Source organism: Entelurus aequoreus, linkage group LG06 (assembly GCF_033978785.1).
Source record: "Entelurus aequoreus isolate RoL-2023_Sb linkage group LG06, RoL_Eaeq_v1.1, whole genome shotgun sequence".
NCBI classification, from domain to species: domain Eukaryota; kingdom Metazoa; phylum Chordata; class Actinopteri; order Syngnathiformes; family Syngnathidae; genus Entelurus; species Entelurus aequoreus.
In genome coordinates this window covers 48,200,244-48,220,233 of record NC_084736.1, presented here as the reverse complement: position 1 = coordinate 48,220,233, position 19,990 = coordinate 48,200,244, and the positions used below count along the sequence as shown (strand labels likewise).

At 43.1% G+C, this 19,990-nt stretch overlaps 2 protein-coding genes across 2 annotated transcripts; both read left to right on the top strand.

The window, feature by feature from the left end:
* The first annotated feature begins 61 nt into the window (after positions 1–61).
* LOC133652310 (uncharacterized) lies at positions 62–5,088 on the top strand. Its single transcript, XM_062050914.1, has 6 exons — positions 62–229; positions 327–469; positions 549–610; positions 4,442–4,579; positions 4,702–4,800; positions 4,872–5,088. The coding sequence occupies exons 1-6, from the start codon at positions 83–85 to the stop codon at positions 4,883–4,885; spliced, it is 603 nt and encodes a 200-aa protein (XP_061906898.1). The 5' UTR covers positions 62–82; the 3' UTR covers positions 4,886–5,088.
* A 449-nt stretch (positions 5,089–5,537) lies between these two features.
* LOC133652307 (uncharacterized) lies at positions 5,538–16,921 on the top strand. The gene is made up of 6 exons (XM_062050910.1): positions 5,538–5,876; positions 7,295–7,437; positions 7,512–7,579; positions 9,605–9,733; positions 16,512–16,607; positions 16,684–16,921. The coding sequence occupies exons 1-6, from the start codon at positions 5,553–5,555 to the stop codon at positions 16,731–16,733; spliced, it is 810 nt and encodes a 269-aa protein (XP_061906894.1). The 5' UTR covers positions 5,538–5,552; the 3' UTR covers positions 16,734–16,921.
* The last annotated feature ends 3,069 nt before the right edge of the window (positions 16,922–19,990 follow it).

Sequence of the window (19,990 nt, the reverse complement as noted above, 5' to 3'; positions counted from 1 at the left end):
CAAGGACAAGGTCCTAAGTCTTTGTTTACCTTTTTGTTTGTCTCGTTCTCTTTCTGTATAAAAGGTCATCTTTCTTGCATCCATGCACAGTCTTCCTGCTCTCAGCTATTGTTCACTTGTCATCATGTTGGCTCACTTGTGTTTAGGTCTGCTGGCTCTCTGCTCTCTGACTGCTGCGTCAGATCCCACCTGTGAGGAGCTCACAGCTCCTTTGGAGGATCGCAGCCTGGTATGTTTCATCCAAGTTGTATCTGCTTTTCATGGCTTATAAAGAACCCTGACCTTGAAAACATACTTTGTCAATATGTTGCTCTATGTGTCCATAGCTATCTGGAAAATGGATTTTCACTCTTGGAACGTCAGACAACGACCATTTTGTGAAGGAATATGAAAACGTCACTAGCTCCTGGGTTGAATTTACACCTGGTCCCAACAGTGACACATACAGCATTAGATGGAAAGACAAAATGTAATCATTTTATTCACTCTAATTTCTTCTTTTCAACAAAATGGATCACAAAGTAATGGTTTAACTTTGTCTTTACAAGAGCTGGAAATTGCACTTCGGAACATGTGACTTCAACCTTTACAAGCACTACAGCAGTTGTGTGTAAGTATATTCTAAGACATGGGTTTCAAACTCTGGCCCACCGAGTAATTTCATTTGGCCCTTGAGGCAATATCAAATTAACATTACATCTGGCCAGCCGGTATTAAACAGCGGCAGTGCCGCTGTAACACCGCATTCACCGCTAACATACTTGCCAATACTTCCAATTTCCCGGAGACTCTTGGGAGACTCACCTATATTGAAGGCGTGCCTTAAAAGGCAATGCCTAGCGTCCTCTTCCACCTGTCGTCTCGTTCGCTTTTCCCCCATACAAACGGGGTGCCGGTCCAGTCACGCTACTTATGCGGCTTTTACACACTCAAAGGCATAGGGCTGCAAGACATACTGATACGTAGTCAACAGCCATACAGATCATACTGACGGTGACCATATAAAATGTTTTGATACTGTTACAAATATGCGCCACACTGTGAATCCACACCAAACAAGAATGACAAACACATTTCGGGAGAACATCCCCACCGTAACACAACAGAACAAATACCCAGAACCCTTTGCAGTACTAACTCTTCCGGGACGCGACAATATACACCCCCGCTACCCCCAAACCCCACTCCCAACGTCCCCCCCCCCCACCTCCCACCACAACCCCGCCGTGCGCGCCCCCACATCTCCCGAATTCAGAGGTCTCGAGGTTGGCAAGTGTGATAATACTACAAATCCCATAATGCTCTGTTGTTGTTTTGGCGCACCAGCCATGCTCTCTCCTCTGTGTCAGTAGCGATCCGCGTTCTTGCGCCACGCTTCGGCTGAAAGCTAGCCGGCTCACCCCGCCTCCCCGTGCCTCTCTCCCAGACGTGCTGCGGCCTCATTCTACAACTGTCAGTGTCAATGTGTTACCCCTACCAAAAATGGCGAAAAGGAAGAGCGAAAACGGAACTTTTCTGGACAGGTGGGAGACAGAATATCTGTTTATATATGTAAAAGACAGACCTGCTTGTTCATGTTCATGAAAAAGTTCATGTTGATATTTACTTCAGAAGGCTGCAAATCGAAAAGAGGCATTACATATTTTATTTAAATTGTATTTAATGTGCCATTGATGTTTTTTCGTTTGTTTTTTGAAAGTTGATTTTGCACTATTAAGTTATATAAGCGTTGCTTGTTCCATATTCAATGTTAAAGCAAATCAGTGTGGAGGTATAGGATAGGCAAATATAAGCTTTGGCTTCAGCCTATTCCTTTTTCGGTCATTATTTTTCTTTTCTTTTCAGTTCATCCAGGACAGTTCGAAGGGGAAGGGGTTTGTTGCCTGTACATTTTGTAGAACAGACTTCTCCATTGAACACGGTGGCCGAAATGATATACTCAGTCATGAACGGAGAAGTTAAACAGGACAATACTGCCATCTACTGGATAGCCTCCGGAACACTGAAATTCAAGTATTTATTTTATTTGTATGTAAATTAAAATATATATATATATATATATATATATATATATATATATATATATATATATATATATATATATATATATATATATAGCTAGAATTCACTGAAAGTCAAGTATTTCATACATATATATATATATATATATATATATATATATATATATATATATATATATATATATATATATATATATATATATATATATATATATATATATATATATATATATATATATATATAGCTAGAATTCACTGAAAGTCAAGTATTTCATACATATATATATATATATATATATATATATATATATATATATATATATATATATATATATATATATATATATATATATATATATATATATATATATATACATACATGAAATACTTGAGTTGGTGAATTCTAGCTGTAAATATACTCCCCTAATAACCACGCCCGTAACCACGCCCCGCCCACAACCACGCCCCGCCCACAACCCCCCCCCCGCACCACCCCGACCACGCCCCCCCACCCCCCACCCCCCACCTCCTGGTATCGGAGGTCTCAAGGTTGGCAATTATGAGTTATTGTCAAGTTACTTTTTACTTTCCCCCTAGAACTACAAAACCAAAAAACCAGTGAAGTTGGCACATTGTGTAAATCGTAAATAAAAACAGAATGCAATGATTTGCAAATCCTTTTAAACTTATATTCAATTGAATAGACTGCAAAGACCAGATACTTATCGATCGAACTGGAAAACGTTGTTATTTTTTGCAAATATTAGCTCATTTGGAGTTTGATGCCTGTAACATGTCTCAAAAAAGCTGGCAAAAAAAACTGAGAAAGTTGAGGAATGCTCATCAAACACTTATTTGGGACATCCCACAGGTGAACAGTCTGATTGGGAACAGGTGGGTGCCATGATTGGATATAAAAGCAGCTTCCATGAAATGCTCAGTCATTCACAAACAAGGATGGGGCGAGGGTCACCACTTTGTCAACAATTGCGTGAGCAAATTCTCGAACAGTTTAAGAACAACATTTCTCAACGAGCTATTGCAAGGAATTTAGGGATTTCACCATCTACGGTCCGTAATATCATCAAAAGATTCAGAGAATCTGGTTAAATCAATGTTAATACCCAACAATAATTAAATGTTTTAAAAAAGCATCTTGTTTTGTTTTTTTTGTTTTCTTTGTTGGCACTTGGTGGAGGCGGTCGCATTTCCCTCCCTTTCTGTTTCTCCCTGCTTGCTCTCTATGTCTTGTCTTGTCTATACTTTTTAAGAGCCTCTTTTTCTGCGCTGTCCTTCGAAATCTAAACATCTAACATGGAATTGATAAGATGGACTGTCGGCTCAATTGACAAAGTCTTCTCAATGAGGAAAAGAGGTTCAGGGGAGCCTGGCTGCCCTGATGGAACGATGGCTGCGAGGTACGCGAGAGACTCGTGGGAGAAATGGAAATTCATGTTCCTCTCAGTGCTTGCCGTTGAGGACGTTGAAGACATCTATGTATTTGGAACCGTGATCGCAGGGCATTGCTTTGGTGTATCGTCAAATTCGGCCGTTTAAGGAGCCGAAAGGCTGCTCGTCGCAATGGAAGGCATGGGCCGAGCTGTGAGAACACAGACTGGTGATTTGTAAGTTGGATCAAATCACCGAAAGGCTTACTGAAATGCGAGAATTGACCAATCTGAGAGCCAGCATGGACGATTAGAACAGACAAGCCATTGAAATGTCTGCTCTCTTGGAAAACAACAATCTTTATCTTTTATTATTCGACTCCCTTAAATGGCCTTGACGCTGCTCACAACAGAGGAAGGCTGTTCTGAAAACATCCTCTCAAGGACATCACGGTGATAGCTGCTCTGAGATCCCTCCCTTATCCAACAACACCTGAGACTTGCTTGCAATGCCTGCAGAAGAAGACTTTGAGTCTATAGACACACCATCACTACACCCTGGACAAAGGGCATATGGTTTGTAACATGTTTGTGTGCTTACGGCTATCAAGTTTATTTTCCTGCCCTCAGCCTGGAACCCCCAGTCTGAGTTTGACCTTTTTTTACTCACTCCCAAGCATTTACCTTTTTCCCACCTTTCATGAATTCCCCCCCACGATTAATAACATGTTTCTGATTCTGATTCCAACGCTAAGTTTGAGTTGCTCAATGTCAGGACCTAATTCAACAAGTTCTTAACACTGTTTCAATGTTATGTGCCTTCTGGGTTGTGCTATGCTACTGAAACACAATGACAGTATTATTACTCCTAACCCACAGCTCAATTCCTTGAAACCAACATGGGATTTGATAACTCTTGGTGAGACTATTAATTGACTAGTAACCACCCTGAACCTGGGAAGCAGTACTCTGTGGATGCATGGATACATATCGAATGACGTTACCTTTAAAAGAAATGTTTACATCTTACAGCCCAGTTTAGCACACCTGATGCAGAACATTCTGAGCAATACCTAAAGTCGTGCCCTGACTGCCTCTTCGTCGTTGACGACATTACAGTGAAGATTCCTGGAGGGGAACCCATTAAAGGCAGATACCTCTACTTCTTAAGTGAGTCTACATTTTCCTCTTACTGTTCACTGCACCCCAAATTAGGCGTACTTCCAAGACACTGTGCTTGATAAAGACTTCAATGAGTTCAGTGTGAGATCACAAGTCTCTGTGTGCAACAGCAAAGACCGGAACACTTGATCCCGCCCACCTGGAGGTCGTCAAGAAGCAAGCCGCATGCCTCAATTTCACTAAAGGTTTATACTTTACAAACACCACAGGTAAGATGCTTCCTATTCTGTCTTACTTTGACGCAATCACACATGGTCTGTATTGCTCCTCTCTCTTCCAGATCTGTGTCCATAAAAGGGTCAACATTAGAACAAAACTTCCTAGCCACGAAGACTGACAGTCACCTTCACATCACGTTTATCCTCAAACTTCCTGCATGAAACACTGCAAACAATAACCACAGATGTGTGTTGTATGCAGACTATACTCTGATATGACCAGTTCTATATGTTCTGTTCTGTGTTTCTTGGTTGCAACTCATTAAAAAGACAAACTGATGTGTTTCCTGTCACATGTCGGTCAATTAAATAACTTTAGTATTAATCACTGTAGTTGCACGTAATTGAACAGTTCACTGCTAGAAATGCCTAAAAATGAAAGAGACTATACATTAAGGAAAAAAACTAGCCAGACAGCGTGGCGCACGCTGCTGCTCACTGCTCCCCTCACCTCCCAGGGGGTGAACAAGGGGATGGCCAATTGCAGAGGACACATTTCACCACACCTAGTGGTAATCATTGAAGACCTAGGTGGGAAACGCACGGCCCGCCACTGCAAGCAGATGATAGTTACATGTTTGTTAGTATTTTAGAGTGCTTCTTTTTTTTTTAGCCCTAACCCTTTCCTGAAGCAATAATAATAATAGTAATGCAAACTATTTTATTGTCAAAGTTGTAAGCTAGTAAACAGTACTATGTGCAAAATATCTAATTAGTATTATTTGTTCGTAACAATTTGCTAAATGCTGCCTGTGTGTGCACGTCACCAGAATAAAAGACAGACAGGTCCTGCTATTCATACGCTGCCAGCTCGCCGTTATATAACAAGATCAACAGGATACAATGTGCCCTGGTGGCAGCCCACTGTGACGCAACACATCTTTGGAGGGGGTATCTTGCAGGCAGGCCTCCTTGACATCAGTCTGCTGCTGCGCCATCTTCACTCAGTCATGTCTGCACAGTTGGTCGTCGTTCTGCTGGCCCTCACCTCCTTGTGTGCCGCTGCATCACCGGAACATGACTGCAAAGATCTGGTGAAGCCTCTTTTACTGGACAACCACAGCCCTGTGAGTATTGCGTCAACATGTCTCAATGACATCATGCGCCATTTTACATAAGTTGAAATGACGCATCAATGCAACATTTTCTAGTTTTTTTTAATATGACTCATTTTTGGACTTTTAAGCATGCACTCGTATTGATGTAAGAAAAAAAAAGTCAAAAATAAATTACTGTAAAATATTAACTATTATTAGGCTAAGGGTTTTCCACTTTAAACAAGTATATATTGTGCAACAACCTTCAGAATGATTGATATTGTGGGCTTTTTACTATTTAAACGCCAATATGTTTATATAACGCGACTGTTTTAGTTTTTTTGAGTACTTTTCCAAAAAATAACAAATTAATATTTTTGTTCTCAAAATCCTACAGACAATAACCCCATTATGACAATTATTATTGAAAAAACAAAAACTAAAAATCACATGTACATAAGTATTCAGACCCTTTGCTTGATACTTACTTGATGCACCTTTGGCAGCAATTACAGCCTTGAGTCTTTTTGAATACGATGCCACACCTATCTTTAGGTAGTTCCGCCCATTCCTCTTTGCAGCACCTTTCAATCTCCACCAGGTTGGATGGGAAGTGTTGGTTTTAATCCAGGATGTGTCTGTAAATTTTTGCATTCATCTTAATCTAGTCAGGGAGGTGACCAATATCCTGATAGTCACTCTGTCAGAGCTACAGAAGAACAACTATCTCTGCAGCAATCCACCAATTGGGCCTCTATGGTGGAGTGGCCAGACGGACGCCATTTCTTGGTAAAAAAGTTTCCCAAGATGCACCTGAAAGACTCCAAGACCATGAGAAACTAAATTCTCTGGTCTGATGAGACAAAGATTGAAGTCTTTGGCGTGAATGCCAGGCATCATGTTTGGAAGAAACCAGGCACCGCTCATCACCAGGCCACTACCATCCCTACAGTGAAGCATGCTGGTGGCAGCATCATGCTGTGGGGATGGTTTTCAGTAGTCAGGACAGAGAGAAAGATGAATGCAGCAATGTCCAGAGACATCCTGGATAAAAACCAACGCTTCCCATCCAACCTGATGGAGATTGAGAGGTGCTGCAAAGAGGAATGGGCGAAACTAACTCAAGATAGGTGTGCCAAGTTTGTGGCATCGTATTCAAAAAGGCTCAAGGCTGTAATTGCTGCCAAAGGTGCATCAACTAAGTATTGAGCAAAGGGTGTGAATCGTTTTTTTTTTTGACTTTTTTTCCCCATAAATTTGCTTAATTGAAAAAAATATATTAAATAATCACATTGTCACTACGGGGTACTTTGAAGACAAAAATGAATTTGTTCCCTTTTGGAATAAGGCTGTAACATAACAAAATGTGGAAAAAGTGTGAATACCTTCCGGGGGCACTCTATGTTGTCTTCGTTCCATCATGAGTGTTTTTGGTGACGTGTTGCCAGATCTTCGGGAAATGGGTCCTCCATGTGGGCTCATGGGACACGCCGGGCCTGAAGAACGACCTGGTGGTCGTGAACACATCGTGGATTGAACTGTCTGCATCCTCACGGAGCGACATCATCTCCCTCTACTGGGGTGACCGCCTGTAAGCGCACCATTTTCCTTTGTTGACGTTGAGTCGTTATCGCCATATCTCACCGACTGTGTCTCACCTTTCAGGAACGAGGGTAGATGTCTTCAGGGATCAGCTGACGTCACCGTGACTGGCATGACCAGTAACGCCACCTGTAAGCGTCACCTCAAATAACATGTACAGGTCCAAAAGTTACACCACCTCAATGGATGTGAAACTGAATAATATGTCATTAAAGTGTATACTTTTAGAGGTTTGGCAAAAAATATGTGCTATATTGGGAATTATTATGTAGAATGGTTCTATTTTCCGCGGCTTAAAATCATTGAAACACAAATTACTAACCATAAGTTTTGGATGAACAATAATTTTCAGTCAGTGAGTGATGACCAAATTCAGTTTCCTCCTTGGAGAGGACGTCACTTGCTTTGTGGGTTTTACTGCCTTCACTTCTGTCTGGGACAAGTAAAAAAACACATTAGTAGTTGGAGTATACTCCCATTTCTTTGCATCAAAACGTCTTGAATTGCTTTAATAATATGTTTATGGTCATTTTCCACCCTTGCCAAGTGTCAGTTTTGTAGCATTTTTCTGATTGGAAGCGATTCACCATTCATCAAGGTCGTGACAGTTCCCCCCTCCCAAAAATAAAAAAAGGTGGTGGTAGAAAATGTTTACCTACAATCTTGTCCTTTTCAGTCCCTAAAACCACTAATAATTATAGATTACAAATTGTTCTAATCTACATTTTTTTAAGTATGATTTTACCAAATTTTTCTGAAATCATACACTTGAGTCCTTTAAAGTGGAAGTATTCTGAATACAGTACAATTTGAAACTGGTAAATGTTGTATTTTTTAACCTCTTAAAGCTCAACGTGGAATGTGTTATTGTTCTTAGTAGGGTTGTACAGTTTACTAATGAATCAAAAAGGCTACTATACTCTGTTTGAAAAGTACCGGTTCGCCATATTTTTTTTTTTACAGGCATGATGTCGCGTCGTCGTCTTGTCGTGACATTGCTGGTTTTACAAGCAGGAAAGCATGTTCGGCATCACGGAGTACTTACAAGCAGACACAGTGTGTAGACAGAAAAGGGAGAATGGACGCATTTTGGCTTAAAAACTAAAGATAAAGATGAAGCTACAACACTGAAACGCCCTCAGGAAGAGGTACTTTAAAACATGTCTAGCTAGTTAGCGGCTAACGCCCATCCGCAGTTGGCAGTGTTTTAGCTACTTTTAAATCACTAATCCTCGCCTCCATGGCGACAAATAAAGTGATTTTTTTTACAAGTATCATCCCTGCAGGACGAGGAAAAGCTTAACATGCGTAGGAGGATACAATAGCTCACCGGCGACACAATGTAAACAAATGTAATCGGGGGATCTACACCTGACATCCACTGTAATGATACCAAGTACAAGAGTGAATCTAGTCGATACTACTATGATTGCATCAATATTTTTTATCGTCACAAAATCTATTCATATTATTTTCATAAAATCAGGAAATATGTCCCTGCACACATGAGAACTTAAATTATGACCAATGTATGATCCTGTAACTACTTGGTATCGGATTGATACCCAAATTTGTGGTGTCATCCAAAACTAATGTAAAGTATCAAACAACAGAAGAATAAATGGTTATTACAGTTTAACAGAAGTGTAGATAGAACATGTTGAAACAGGAAGTAAGCCAATCTTTACAGTAAATGAACAAGTAGATTAATAATAAGTTTTTACAGTTTGGTCCCTCATAATGTTGACAAAATAATAGAATAATAAATAACACAATATGTTACTGAATATGTCAGCAGACTAATTAGGACCCTTTGTTTGTTTACTTACTTATAAAAGACAGGTTGTCTAGTATGTTCACTATTTTATTTAAGGACAACATTTTTCTCCAATTGCAATAAGAAACATATGTTTAATGTACAGTAAGACTTTGTTAAAATAAAGCCAATAATGCCATTTTTTGTAGTCCCCTTTATTTAGAAAAGTATTGAAATATATTTACATGAAATACAGTACCGGTACCAAAATATTGGTATCGAGACAACCCTGGTTCTTAGTGTACAACAGCAACAACATAACAATTCTTGTATCTGAATACTTGAGGATCTAAAAGAATGATATTGAAAATGTATCAGAGTTGTTTTCATATCTCCGCAGACAACATCAACAACCACACTTCCTATCACGAGGGCAAGTACTACGAGACCTGCGCTGAGTGCCTCCTGTCCGAAGACACCACACTCCTGCCGGACGGCAAATCTTTGGGCCGATATCTTTTCCTCTTTAGTATGTCCGTCTTCTTTTATTGTGCAGTATTATGAGCCATGACTGCAGAAACTAGGTCAATTATTCTACGTTAACAACCCCCATAATTTACAGAGGAGTTGCACCTTCATTTGGAAATGCACAATACTCCAATGAGATTTGGATTCTATGTGCAAACATAAAACACGTTTTAGGGACCGTCAACAAAGCGCAGAAGTGAAAATAGGTACAACTGTAATGAAATGTAGATTATGTTATACTCATAAAGTGAAAAAAGGTGATTTATTTTTGGCTCATATTTGCCAACTATTAATATATGAAAAATAGTTCTATAGTGTAGTTGCATAAGCGTTGAGACAACATATGGATAAAGCAATTTAAGTTGTATAACTCAGTGGTCCCCAACCGATTGGTACTGGGCCGCACAAGAAATTAGAAAAAAATAAATAAATAAAATAAAAAAAAATTTTTATGAAATCAACATAAAAAACACAATATATACATTATATATCAATATAGATCAATACAGTCTGCATAGATACAGTCCATAAGCACACATGATTGTATTTATTTATGTAAAAGAAAAAAAAAAAAAGTATTTTTTTTTTTAAATACCCCCTTCTTGTGGACCCTGGAGGGAGTGCTGCAGGGTCGTATCCCCCCCCCAGGGACTCTGTCGTTCTACTGGGTGTGAGGGGCGTGATTGGGAGGAACGGCCTCCACGATCTGAAACATAGTGGTGTTCTGTTATTGGATTTCTGTGCTAGCCACAGTTTGTCCATAACAAACATCATGTTCACACATAAGTGCACGTGGCACCAGGACACACTATGCTGCAGGTCGATGATTGATTTTGTAGTTGTTTTATCAGATATGCCACCACATGTCTAGGATACTCAGGTGAAGAGAGGGGCTGAGCTGTCAACTGATCACCACCTGGTGGTGAGTTGATCAGGGGGCAGGGGAGCATGCCGGACAGACGCGGCAGGCCCAAACGTTCAGTGAGGGTAAGCTGGGAACGTTTGGCAGAGGCTCCCGTCCGCCAGATCTTCAACTCGCACCTCCGGTAGAGCTTCAACTACATTGCGATGGAGGTGGGGGAAATTCAGTCCGAAATGGGCCTTCATTGCTGCTGCTGATGATCAGAGCTGTGGTCGCAAGGCGGTTGGTGCCTGTCATGGCGGCAACCACCGAAATACCTCTGGACTGGCAAACCGGGGTGGTGGTCCCCCTTTTCAATAAGGGGGATCTGGGGTGGGTTCCAATTATAGAGGGATCACACTTCTCAGCCTACCGGGGAAAGTCTATTCCAGGGTGCTGGAGAGGAGAGTGCGGCCATTCGTCGATCCTTGGATTCAGGAGGAACAATGTGGTTTTCGCCCTGGTCGTGGAACAAAGGATCAGATTTATACCCTCGTTAGGGTACTGGAGTGGGCATGGGAGTTTGCTCAACCAGTCCACATGTTTTGTGGATTTGGAAAAGGCATTCGATCGTGTCTCCCGCGGTGTCCTGTGGGGGGTGCTCCAGTTGTACGGGATCCAGGGTCCATTGTTATGGGCCATTCGGTCCCTGTACAAGAGGAGCAGGTGTCTGGTTCGCATGCCGGTAGTAAGTCAGACATGTTTCCAGTGGACGTTGGACTCTGCCAGGGCTGCCCTTTGTCACCGGTCCAGTTCATTATCTTTATGGACAGAATTTCTAGGTGCAGTCAGGGTGTGGAGGGTTTCCAGTTTGGTGGCCAGAGGATCGCATTGCTGCTTTTTGCAGATGACGTGGTCTTGTTGGCTTCGTCAGGCTGGGACATTCAGCATTCACTAGGTCCGTTTGCAGCCGAGTGTGAAGCTGCTGGGATGAGTATTAGCACCTCTAAATCTGAGGCCATACTTCTCAGTCGCAAAAAGGTGGACTGCAATCCCCGGGTCGGGAGTGAAGTTCTGCCTCAAGTGGAGGAGTTCAATTATCTTGGGGTCTCGTTCACAAGTTCAGGAAGAATGGAACGCGTGATTGACAGACGGATTGGTGCAGCGTCTGCAGTGAAATAGAAGCTGAGCCAGAAGGCGAAACTCTCGATTTACCGGTCAGTCTACATTCCTATCCTCACCTATGGTCACAAGCTTTGGGTAATGACCGAAAGGACAGTATCGCCAATACAAGCGGCAGAAATGAGTTTCCTCCACAGGATGTCTGGGATCACCCTCAGAGATAGGGTGAGGAGCTCGGTCATCCGGGAGAGACTCAAAGTAGAGTCGCTGCTCCTTCATGTCGAGGGGAGCCAGCTGCAATGTATCGGGCATCAACAATGGATGCCTCCTGGACGCCTCCCCGGTGAGGTGTTTCGGGCATGTCCAGCCAGGAGGAGGTCTCAGGGCAGACCGAGGACACATTGGAGGGACTATGTCTCACAGCTGGCCTGGGAACACCTTGGTGCCCCCCCTGTGGAACTAAAGGAGGTGGCCGATGACAGGGGAGTCTGGGCATCTCTGCTTAGACTACTGCCCCCGCGACCCGGACTCGGATAAGCGTCGGGAAAATGGATGGATGGATAGATAACATTTAATATATATTAAGCATAATATATAATAATTTTCATTTTAATAACATAAAATAAAAAATAATATAAATAATGTTTGATATATATTAAATATTATATTAAACATAATATACAATGTTTTATACATATTAAACATATACTGTATAATATTTTTATTTTATATTAATAAACTAGACTTTTTCTGTTATGCAAATATTAATCAAATATCCATCCATCCATCCATCTTCTTCCGCTTATCCGAGGTCGGGTCGCGGGGGCAGCAGCCTAAGCAGGGAAACCCGGACTTCCCTCTCCCCAGCCACTTCGTCCAGCTCTTCCCGGGGGATCCCGAGGCGTTCCCAGGCCAGCCGGGAGACATAGTCTTCCCAACGTGTCCTGGGTCTTCCCCGTGGCCTCCTACCGGTCGGACGTGCCCTAAACACCTCCCTAGGGAGGCGTTCGGGTGGCATCCTGACCAGATGCCCGAACCACCTCAACTGGCTCCTCTCGATGCGGAGGAGCAGCGGCTTTACTTTGAGCTATATGTGTTTTATGTCGCACGTTTGCACCAAGAAAAATTCCTAGTTTGTGAACCCGTTCTCAAACAATGGCAATAAAACTATTCTGATTCTGATTCTGATTCTGAGCTCCCCCCGGATGGCAGAGCTTCTCACCCTATCTCTAAGGGAGAGCCCCGCCACCCGGCGGAGGAAACTCATTTCGGCCGCTTGTACCCGTGATCTTGTCCTTTCGGTCATAACCCAAAGCTCATGACCATAGGTGAGGATGGGAACGTAGATCAACCGGTAAATTGAGAGCTTTGCCTTCCGGCTCAGCTCCTTCTTCACCACAACGGATTGATACATCGTCCGCATTACTGAAGACGCCGCACCGATCCGCCTGTCGATCTCACGATCCACTCCCCCCCCACTCGTGAACAAGACTCCAAGATACTTGAACTCCTTCACTTGGGGCAGGGTCTCCTCCGCAACCCGGAGATGGCACTCCACCCTTTTCCGGGCGAGAACCATGGACTCGGACTTGGTGGTGCTGATTTTCATCCCAGTCGCTTCACACTCAGCTGCGAACCGATCCAGTGAGAGCTGAAGATCCTGGCCAGATGAAGCCATCAGGACCACATCATCTGCAAAAAGCACAGACCTAATCCTGCAGCCACCAAACCACATCCCCTCAACGCCTTGACTGCGCCTAGAAATTCTGTCCATAAAAGTTATGAACAGAATCAGTGACAAAGGGCAGCCTTGGCGGAGTCCAACCCTCACTGGAAACGTGTCCGACTTACTGACGGCAATGCGGACCAAACTCTGGCACTGATCATACAGGGAGCGGACCGCCACAATCAGACAGTCCGATACCCCATACTCTCTGAGCACTCCCCACAGGACTTCCCGAGGGACACGGTCGAATGCCTTCTCCAAGTCCACAAAACACATGTAGACTAGTTGGGCAAACTCCCATGCACCCTCAAGGACCCTGCCGAGAGTATAGAGCTGGTCCACAGTTCCACGACCAGGACGAAAACCACACTGTTCCTCCTGAATCCGAGGTTCGACCATCCGGCGTAGCCTCCTCTCCAGTACACCCGAATAGACCTTACCGGGAAGGCTGAGGAGTGTGATCCCACGATAGTTAGAACACACCCTCCGGTTCCCCTTCTTAAAGAGAGGAACCACCACCCCGGTCTGCCAATCCAGAGGTACCGCCCCCGATGTCCACGCGATGCTGCAGAGTCTTGTCAACCAAGACAGCCCCACAGCATCCAGAGCCTTAAGGAACTCCGGGCGGATCTCATCCACCCCCGGGGCCTTGCCACCGAGGAGCTTTTTAACTACCTCAGCAACCTCAGCCCCAGAAATAGGAGAGCCCACCACAGATTCCCCAGGCACTGCTTCCTCATAGGAAGACGTGTCGGTGGGATTGAGGAGGTCTTTGAAGTATTCCCTCCACCGATCCACAACATCCGCAGTCGAGGTCAGCAGAACACCATCCTCACCATACACGGTGTTGATAGTGCACTGCTTCCCCTTCCTGAGGCGGCGGATGGTGGTCCAGAATCGCTTCAAAGCCGTCCGGAAGTCGTTTTCCATGGCTTCCCCGAACTCCTCCCATGTCCGAGTTTTTGCCTCTGCGACCGCTGAAGCCGCACACCGCTTGGCCTGTCGGTACCTGTCCGCTGCCTCAGGAGTCCTATGAGCCAAAAGAACCCGATAGGACTCCTTCTTCAGCTTGACGGCATCCCTCACCGCCGGTGTCCACCAACGGGTTCTAGGATTACTGCCACGATAGGCACCAACTACCTTGCGGCCATAGCTCCAATCAGCTTCCTCGACAATAGAGGTGCGGAACAAGGTCCATTCGGACTCAATGTCCAGCACCTCCCTCGTGACATGTTCAAAGTTCTTCCGAAGGTGGGAATTGAAACTCTCTCTGACAGGAGACTGTGCCAGACGTTCCCAGCAAACCCTCACAATGCGTTTGGGCCTGCCAGGTCTATCCGGCATCCTCCCCCACCATCGCAGCCAACTCACCACCAGGTGGTGATCGGTAGAAAGCTCCGCCCCTCTCTTCACCCGAGTGTCCAAAACATGAGGCCGCAAATCCGACGACACAACTAAAAAGTCGATCATGGAACTGCGGCCTAGGGTGTCCTGGTGCCAAGTGCACATATGGACACCCTTATGCTTGAACATGGTGTTCGTTATGGACAATCTGTGACGGGCACAAAAGTCCAATAACAAAACACCGCTCTGGTTCAGATCCGGGCGGCCATTCTTCCCAATCATGCCTCTCCAGGTTTCACTGTCGCTGCCAACATGAGCGTTGAAGTCCCCCAGTAGAACGAGGGAATCACCCGGGGGAGCACTCTCAAGTACTCCCTCGAGCGAATCCAAAAAGGGTGGGTACTCTGAGCTGCGGTTTGGCGCGTAAGCGCAAACCACAGTCAGGACCCGTTCCCCCACCCGAAGGCGGAGGGAAGCTACCCTCTCGTCCACCGGGTTGAACTCCAACATGCAGGCTCTGAGCCGGGGGGCAACAAGAATTGCCACCCCAGCCCGTCGCCTCTCACTGCCGGCAACGCCAGAGTGGAAGAGAGTCCAGCCCCTCTCGAGAGAACTGGTTCCAGAGCCCTTGCTGTGCGTCGAAGTGAGTCCGACTATGTCCAGCCGGAACTTCTCCACCTTGCGCACTAGCTCAGGCTCCTTCCCCCCCCAGCGAGGTGACGTTCCACGTCCCAAGAGCTAGCTTCTGTAGCCGAGGATCGGACCGCCAAGTGCCCTGCCTTCGGCCGCCGCCCAGCTCACTTCGCACCCGACCTCTATGACCCCTGCTATGGGTGGTGAGCCCATTGGAGGGGGGACCCACGTTGCCTCTTCGGGCTGTGCCTGGCCGGGCCCCATGGGGACAGGCCCGGCCACCAGGCGCTCGCCATCGTGCCCCACCTCCGGGCCTGGCTCCAGAGGGGGGCCCCGGTGACCCGCGTCCGGGCGAGGGAAATCTGGGTTCCTTGTTTTTATCTTTCATTGAGGTCTTCGAGCTGCTCTTTGTCTGATCCCTCACCTAGGACCAGTTTGCCTTGGGAGACCCTACCAGGGGGCATAAAGCCCCCGGACAACATAGCTCCTAGGATCATTGGGACACGCAAACTCCTCTACCACGGTAAGGTGGCAGCTCAGAGAGGAGCTGCCAAATCAAATAAACAAATACAATTGTATATACAATTATATTTTATCCTATTTAAAAAGTATATTTATATAAACCTGTATACATAGTATACAAAATAAAAAATATACATTTATTACAAAAAACTTTTAGATGTTTTTTTTTGCTATGCAAAAACCATGAAAATCCAATTTAGTTTTCTATGAAGCTAACAAATGACAGACCAGACCAGAAATGTAATCCCTTTTTCACAGAAAATTGTACATGTAATGTTTTATGATGTGTAAGTAGACACCGAATGTAGTAAATATTTTTGTGAGGTCCAAATTGTCATTGCACATTTTGATTAGTTGTAGATCAGCTAACCATCATTTTAATATTTGATTACTTTATCAATATTTTGTCTCATGAAATTATCAATATCATTATTATTATCAATATCATTTTGTCATGCTGCAGAAGTGCATCACTTGTTGCCATTTAATGTGGCCTGTGGCTTTGATTTTAATTGTAGGTCGGGATTGTATCAACCATATCAGTTTACTTCAGTTATTTCATTATAATGTTATTATTTAAATTTTTTTAAGCCCGAACTGGTAAACTGGGGCCTTCTGAGTTGGAGACCTTCAAGAAGCAAGCGGACTGTCTTAATTTCCCTGATGAGTACTATTTTATGGGCACAAGTGAGACGTCATTTTTCACTTTTATATGCACTTCCAACTTTCCTTTTGCATCATTGTCCTGTGTTTTGCTTTTCAGACCTGTGCCCTGACAACAGGAAGACTGAGACTCCTACCTCTGCAAACTAGAATGTGAAACATGCACGTGCAGACGAGCAAATGTCTTACTAACCCAGGGTGTCCTTAAATGTCCCCTTGTGCTGGGGAATAACTAAACATGGAATAAAAAGAAGACACTTTGAACTGTACTGTACAATAATTGTTTAGGTCGGAACAAAAACGAGTTGAATAGACAAAATAAAACATTATTCACTTCTTGTGTGCAATGGTTGATTTTTTCTAAGCCCTTAGTAAAAGAACCTTCCACAAAGACTGTTGCCGGGTAACATTGTGGTGACCCTTTGCTGGGAAAACAACTTTTGTTACACTGCAGAAAAGCTTTTGGCGAATGGTGGCACTTGGCCCAGAGTCCTTTCAAGCGTCAACATGTTCATTCAGCGCTCGGTCAAAACATGATGAGAAACAAGATTCCTCTGTGCAGAATTCACCTTTTCTCCACTCCTTTGCGGTAACCATTTTGAAAAAAAAGCACTCTTTTCGAGAGAGAGAGCAATGTTCGGCAGTAACACTCAGCGGTGTGGCAGTTCAACATGACTCTTGTGCCTGCCTTTACCTTTTTGTTGGCCCTCGCCACATTTTGTGATGCTTCTGCACCAGACTGCAAGGACCTGGTCCAACCCTTCATGCCAGAGGATCCAAAACTGGTAACATATTGTTATTTTTATCGTCTTATTTTTTGGTAGAGAATGTAGCGCAGTGTAGTTCTACGTAAGAGGTGTGACGTTCTCAAACGAATCGAGTCCTTTGAACTGCTCTTTTAAGTGAACAATGAGAACCGATTCCCGGTTGAGAGCCGTTTTTTATGCACGTGCAAGTTTGGTGTCGGCAATTGCTCGCTTTGCACCTGCGTGCCGCCCGACTGGCAACTGGACAAGAGAATGAGTCAGAGTTAAGGAAACTTAACATTTAGATTAACTCTTTTTAAATTTAAAGATACATTTATTTTTACACATTACATATATTCACATGTATACATACACATATATATATATATATATATATATATATATATATATATATATATATATATATATATATATATATAAATATATATATATATATATATATAAAAATATATATATATATATATATATATATATATATATATATATATATATATATATATATATATATATATATATATATATATATATATATATATATAAATATATATATACATATACACATACATATTTTGGGGCGGCATAGCTCGGTTGGTAGAGTGGCCGTGCCAGCAACTTGAGGGTTCCAGGTTTGATTCCCGCTTCCGCCATCCTAGTCTCTGCTGTTGTGTCCTTGGGCAAGACATTTTACCCACCTGCTCCCAGTCCCACCCACACTGGTTTAAATGTAACTTAGATATTGGGTTTCACAATGTAAAAGCGCTTTGAGTCACTAGAGAAAAGTGCTATATAAATATAATTCACTCCCAATATATATTTATTTATAAATATGCATACATACATACATACATATGCAAACATACACGTATTAATATATATATATACACATACATATGTATATATATATATTTATATATATATAAATATACATATATACATACTTAAAGGGAAACTTCGGTTTTTTTCAACCTGGGCCCTGTTTTCATAATTTTTTCTGTATATGTGAGTGCTGGATAAAACATTTTTTGAGGTCGCGCCAGTATTGAGCAGGGCAGGCAGCCTCCAGCCCAGCTAACGCTCGTACACAGGGCAAATGGCTCTCGTCAAAATTCGGCCTATAAACATGCATTTTTTTCACACTGACAGGCTCAGATAGTTACAATGAGTGTCCGACAACATACTAGAAAGGAGAAATTAACGTATGTCTCTACCTTTAGCTGGAGATCGCTGTATGTTGTGAGCTGTGTCCAAATCTCACCACGCTACAAATCTCGTTCCGAAATCTCGCGATAACTTGCGACAAATCAAATCGTCCACATCAGGCAAAAATTCAGCCATGACAGACAAACAAACAAACTTTTCTATAAAACTAAAATAACAGTCTTCGGTAATCCAACAGAAAATCACTTCAGTCATCTCTCTTCACCTCAGTCAGGTAACTGTTTTTCCACCGGTGTTTTGTCGCGAGTTATCGCGAGATTTCGGAACGAGATTTGTAGCGTGGTGAGATTTGGACACAGCTCACAACATACAGCGATCTCCAGCTAAAGGTAGAGACATACGTTAATTTCTCCTTTCTAGTATGTTGTCGGACACTCATTGTAACTATCTGAGCCTGTCAGTGTGAAAAAAATGCATGTTTATAGGCCGAATTTTGACGAGAGCCATTTGCCCTGTGTACGAGCGTTAGCTGGGCTGGAGGCTGCCTGCCCTGCTCAATACTGGCGCGACCTCAAAAAATGTTTTATCCAGCACTCACATATACAGAAAAAATTATGAAAACAGGGCCCAGGTTGAAAAAAACCGAAGTTTCCCTTTAATATAGTATATATACATACATATATGTATGTATGTATGTATGTATGTATATAGGTATGTACAGTATATATGTATATGTGTGTATACATATATGTTGAAATTATTATTTTTATTATTATATATTATTATTACTTCTTTTTGGATTCACTTTTCAGAACCATAATTCTAAAGAGTAGTAGTTAAAGGCCTACTGAAATGAAATTGTCCTATTTAAACGGGGATAGCAGATCCGTTCTATGTGTCATACTTGATAATTTCGTGATATTGCCATATTTTTGCTGAAAGGATTTAGTAGAGAACATCGACGATAAAGTTTTAGTCGCTGATAAAAAAGCCTTGCCTGTACCGGAAGTAGCGTGACGTCACAGGTTGAAAGGCTCCTCACATTTGCATTGTTTACACCAGCAGCGAGAGCGATTCGGACCGAGAAAGCGACGATTAGCCCATTAATTTGAGCCAGGATGAAAGATTCGTGGATGAGGAAAGTGAGAGTGAAGGATTAGAGTGCAGTGCAGGACGTATCTTTTTTCGCTCTGACCGTAACTTAGGTACAAGGGCTCATTGGATTCCACACTCTCTCCTTTTTCTATTGTGGATCACGGATTTGTATTTTAAACCACCTCGGATACTATATCCTCTTGAAAATGACAGTCGAGAACGCGAAATGGACATTCACAGTGACTTTTATCTCCACGACAATACATCGGCGAAGCACTTTAGCTACGGAGCTAACGTGATAGCATCGTGCTTAAATGCAGATAGAAACAAAAGAAATAAGCCCTTGACTGGAAGGATAGACAGAAAATCAACAATACCACCAAACTC

Bases quoted from the DNA above. Each gene is read 5' to 3' on its own strand.
- LOC133652307 (XM_062050910.1), top strand. From the start codon at position 5,553: ATGCTGCCTGTGTGTGCACGTCACCAGAATAAAAGACAGACAGGTCCT. The intron at 5,877-7,294 runs GTGAGTATTGCG...ACGTGTTGCCAG, and splicing joins TACTGGACAACCACAGCCCT to ATCTTCGGGAAATGGGTCCT. The intron at 7,580-9,604 runs GTAAGCGTCACC...ATATCTCCGCAG, and splicing joins CATGACCAGTAACGCCACCT to ACAACATCAACAACCACACT.
- LOC133652310 (XM_062050914.1), top strand. From the start codon at position 83: ATGCACAGTCTTCCTGCTCTCAGCTATTGTTCACTTGTCATCATGTTG. The intron at 611-4,441 runs GTAAGTATATTC...TACATCTTACAG, and splicing joins AAGCACTACAGCAGTTGTGT to CCCAGTTTAGCACACCTGAT. The intron at 4,580-4,701 runs GTGAGTCTACAT...TGTGTGCAACAG, and splicing joins CAGATACCTCTACTTCTTAA to CAAAGACCGGAACACTTGAT.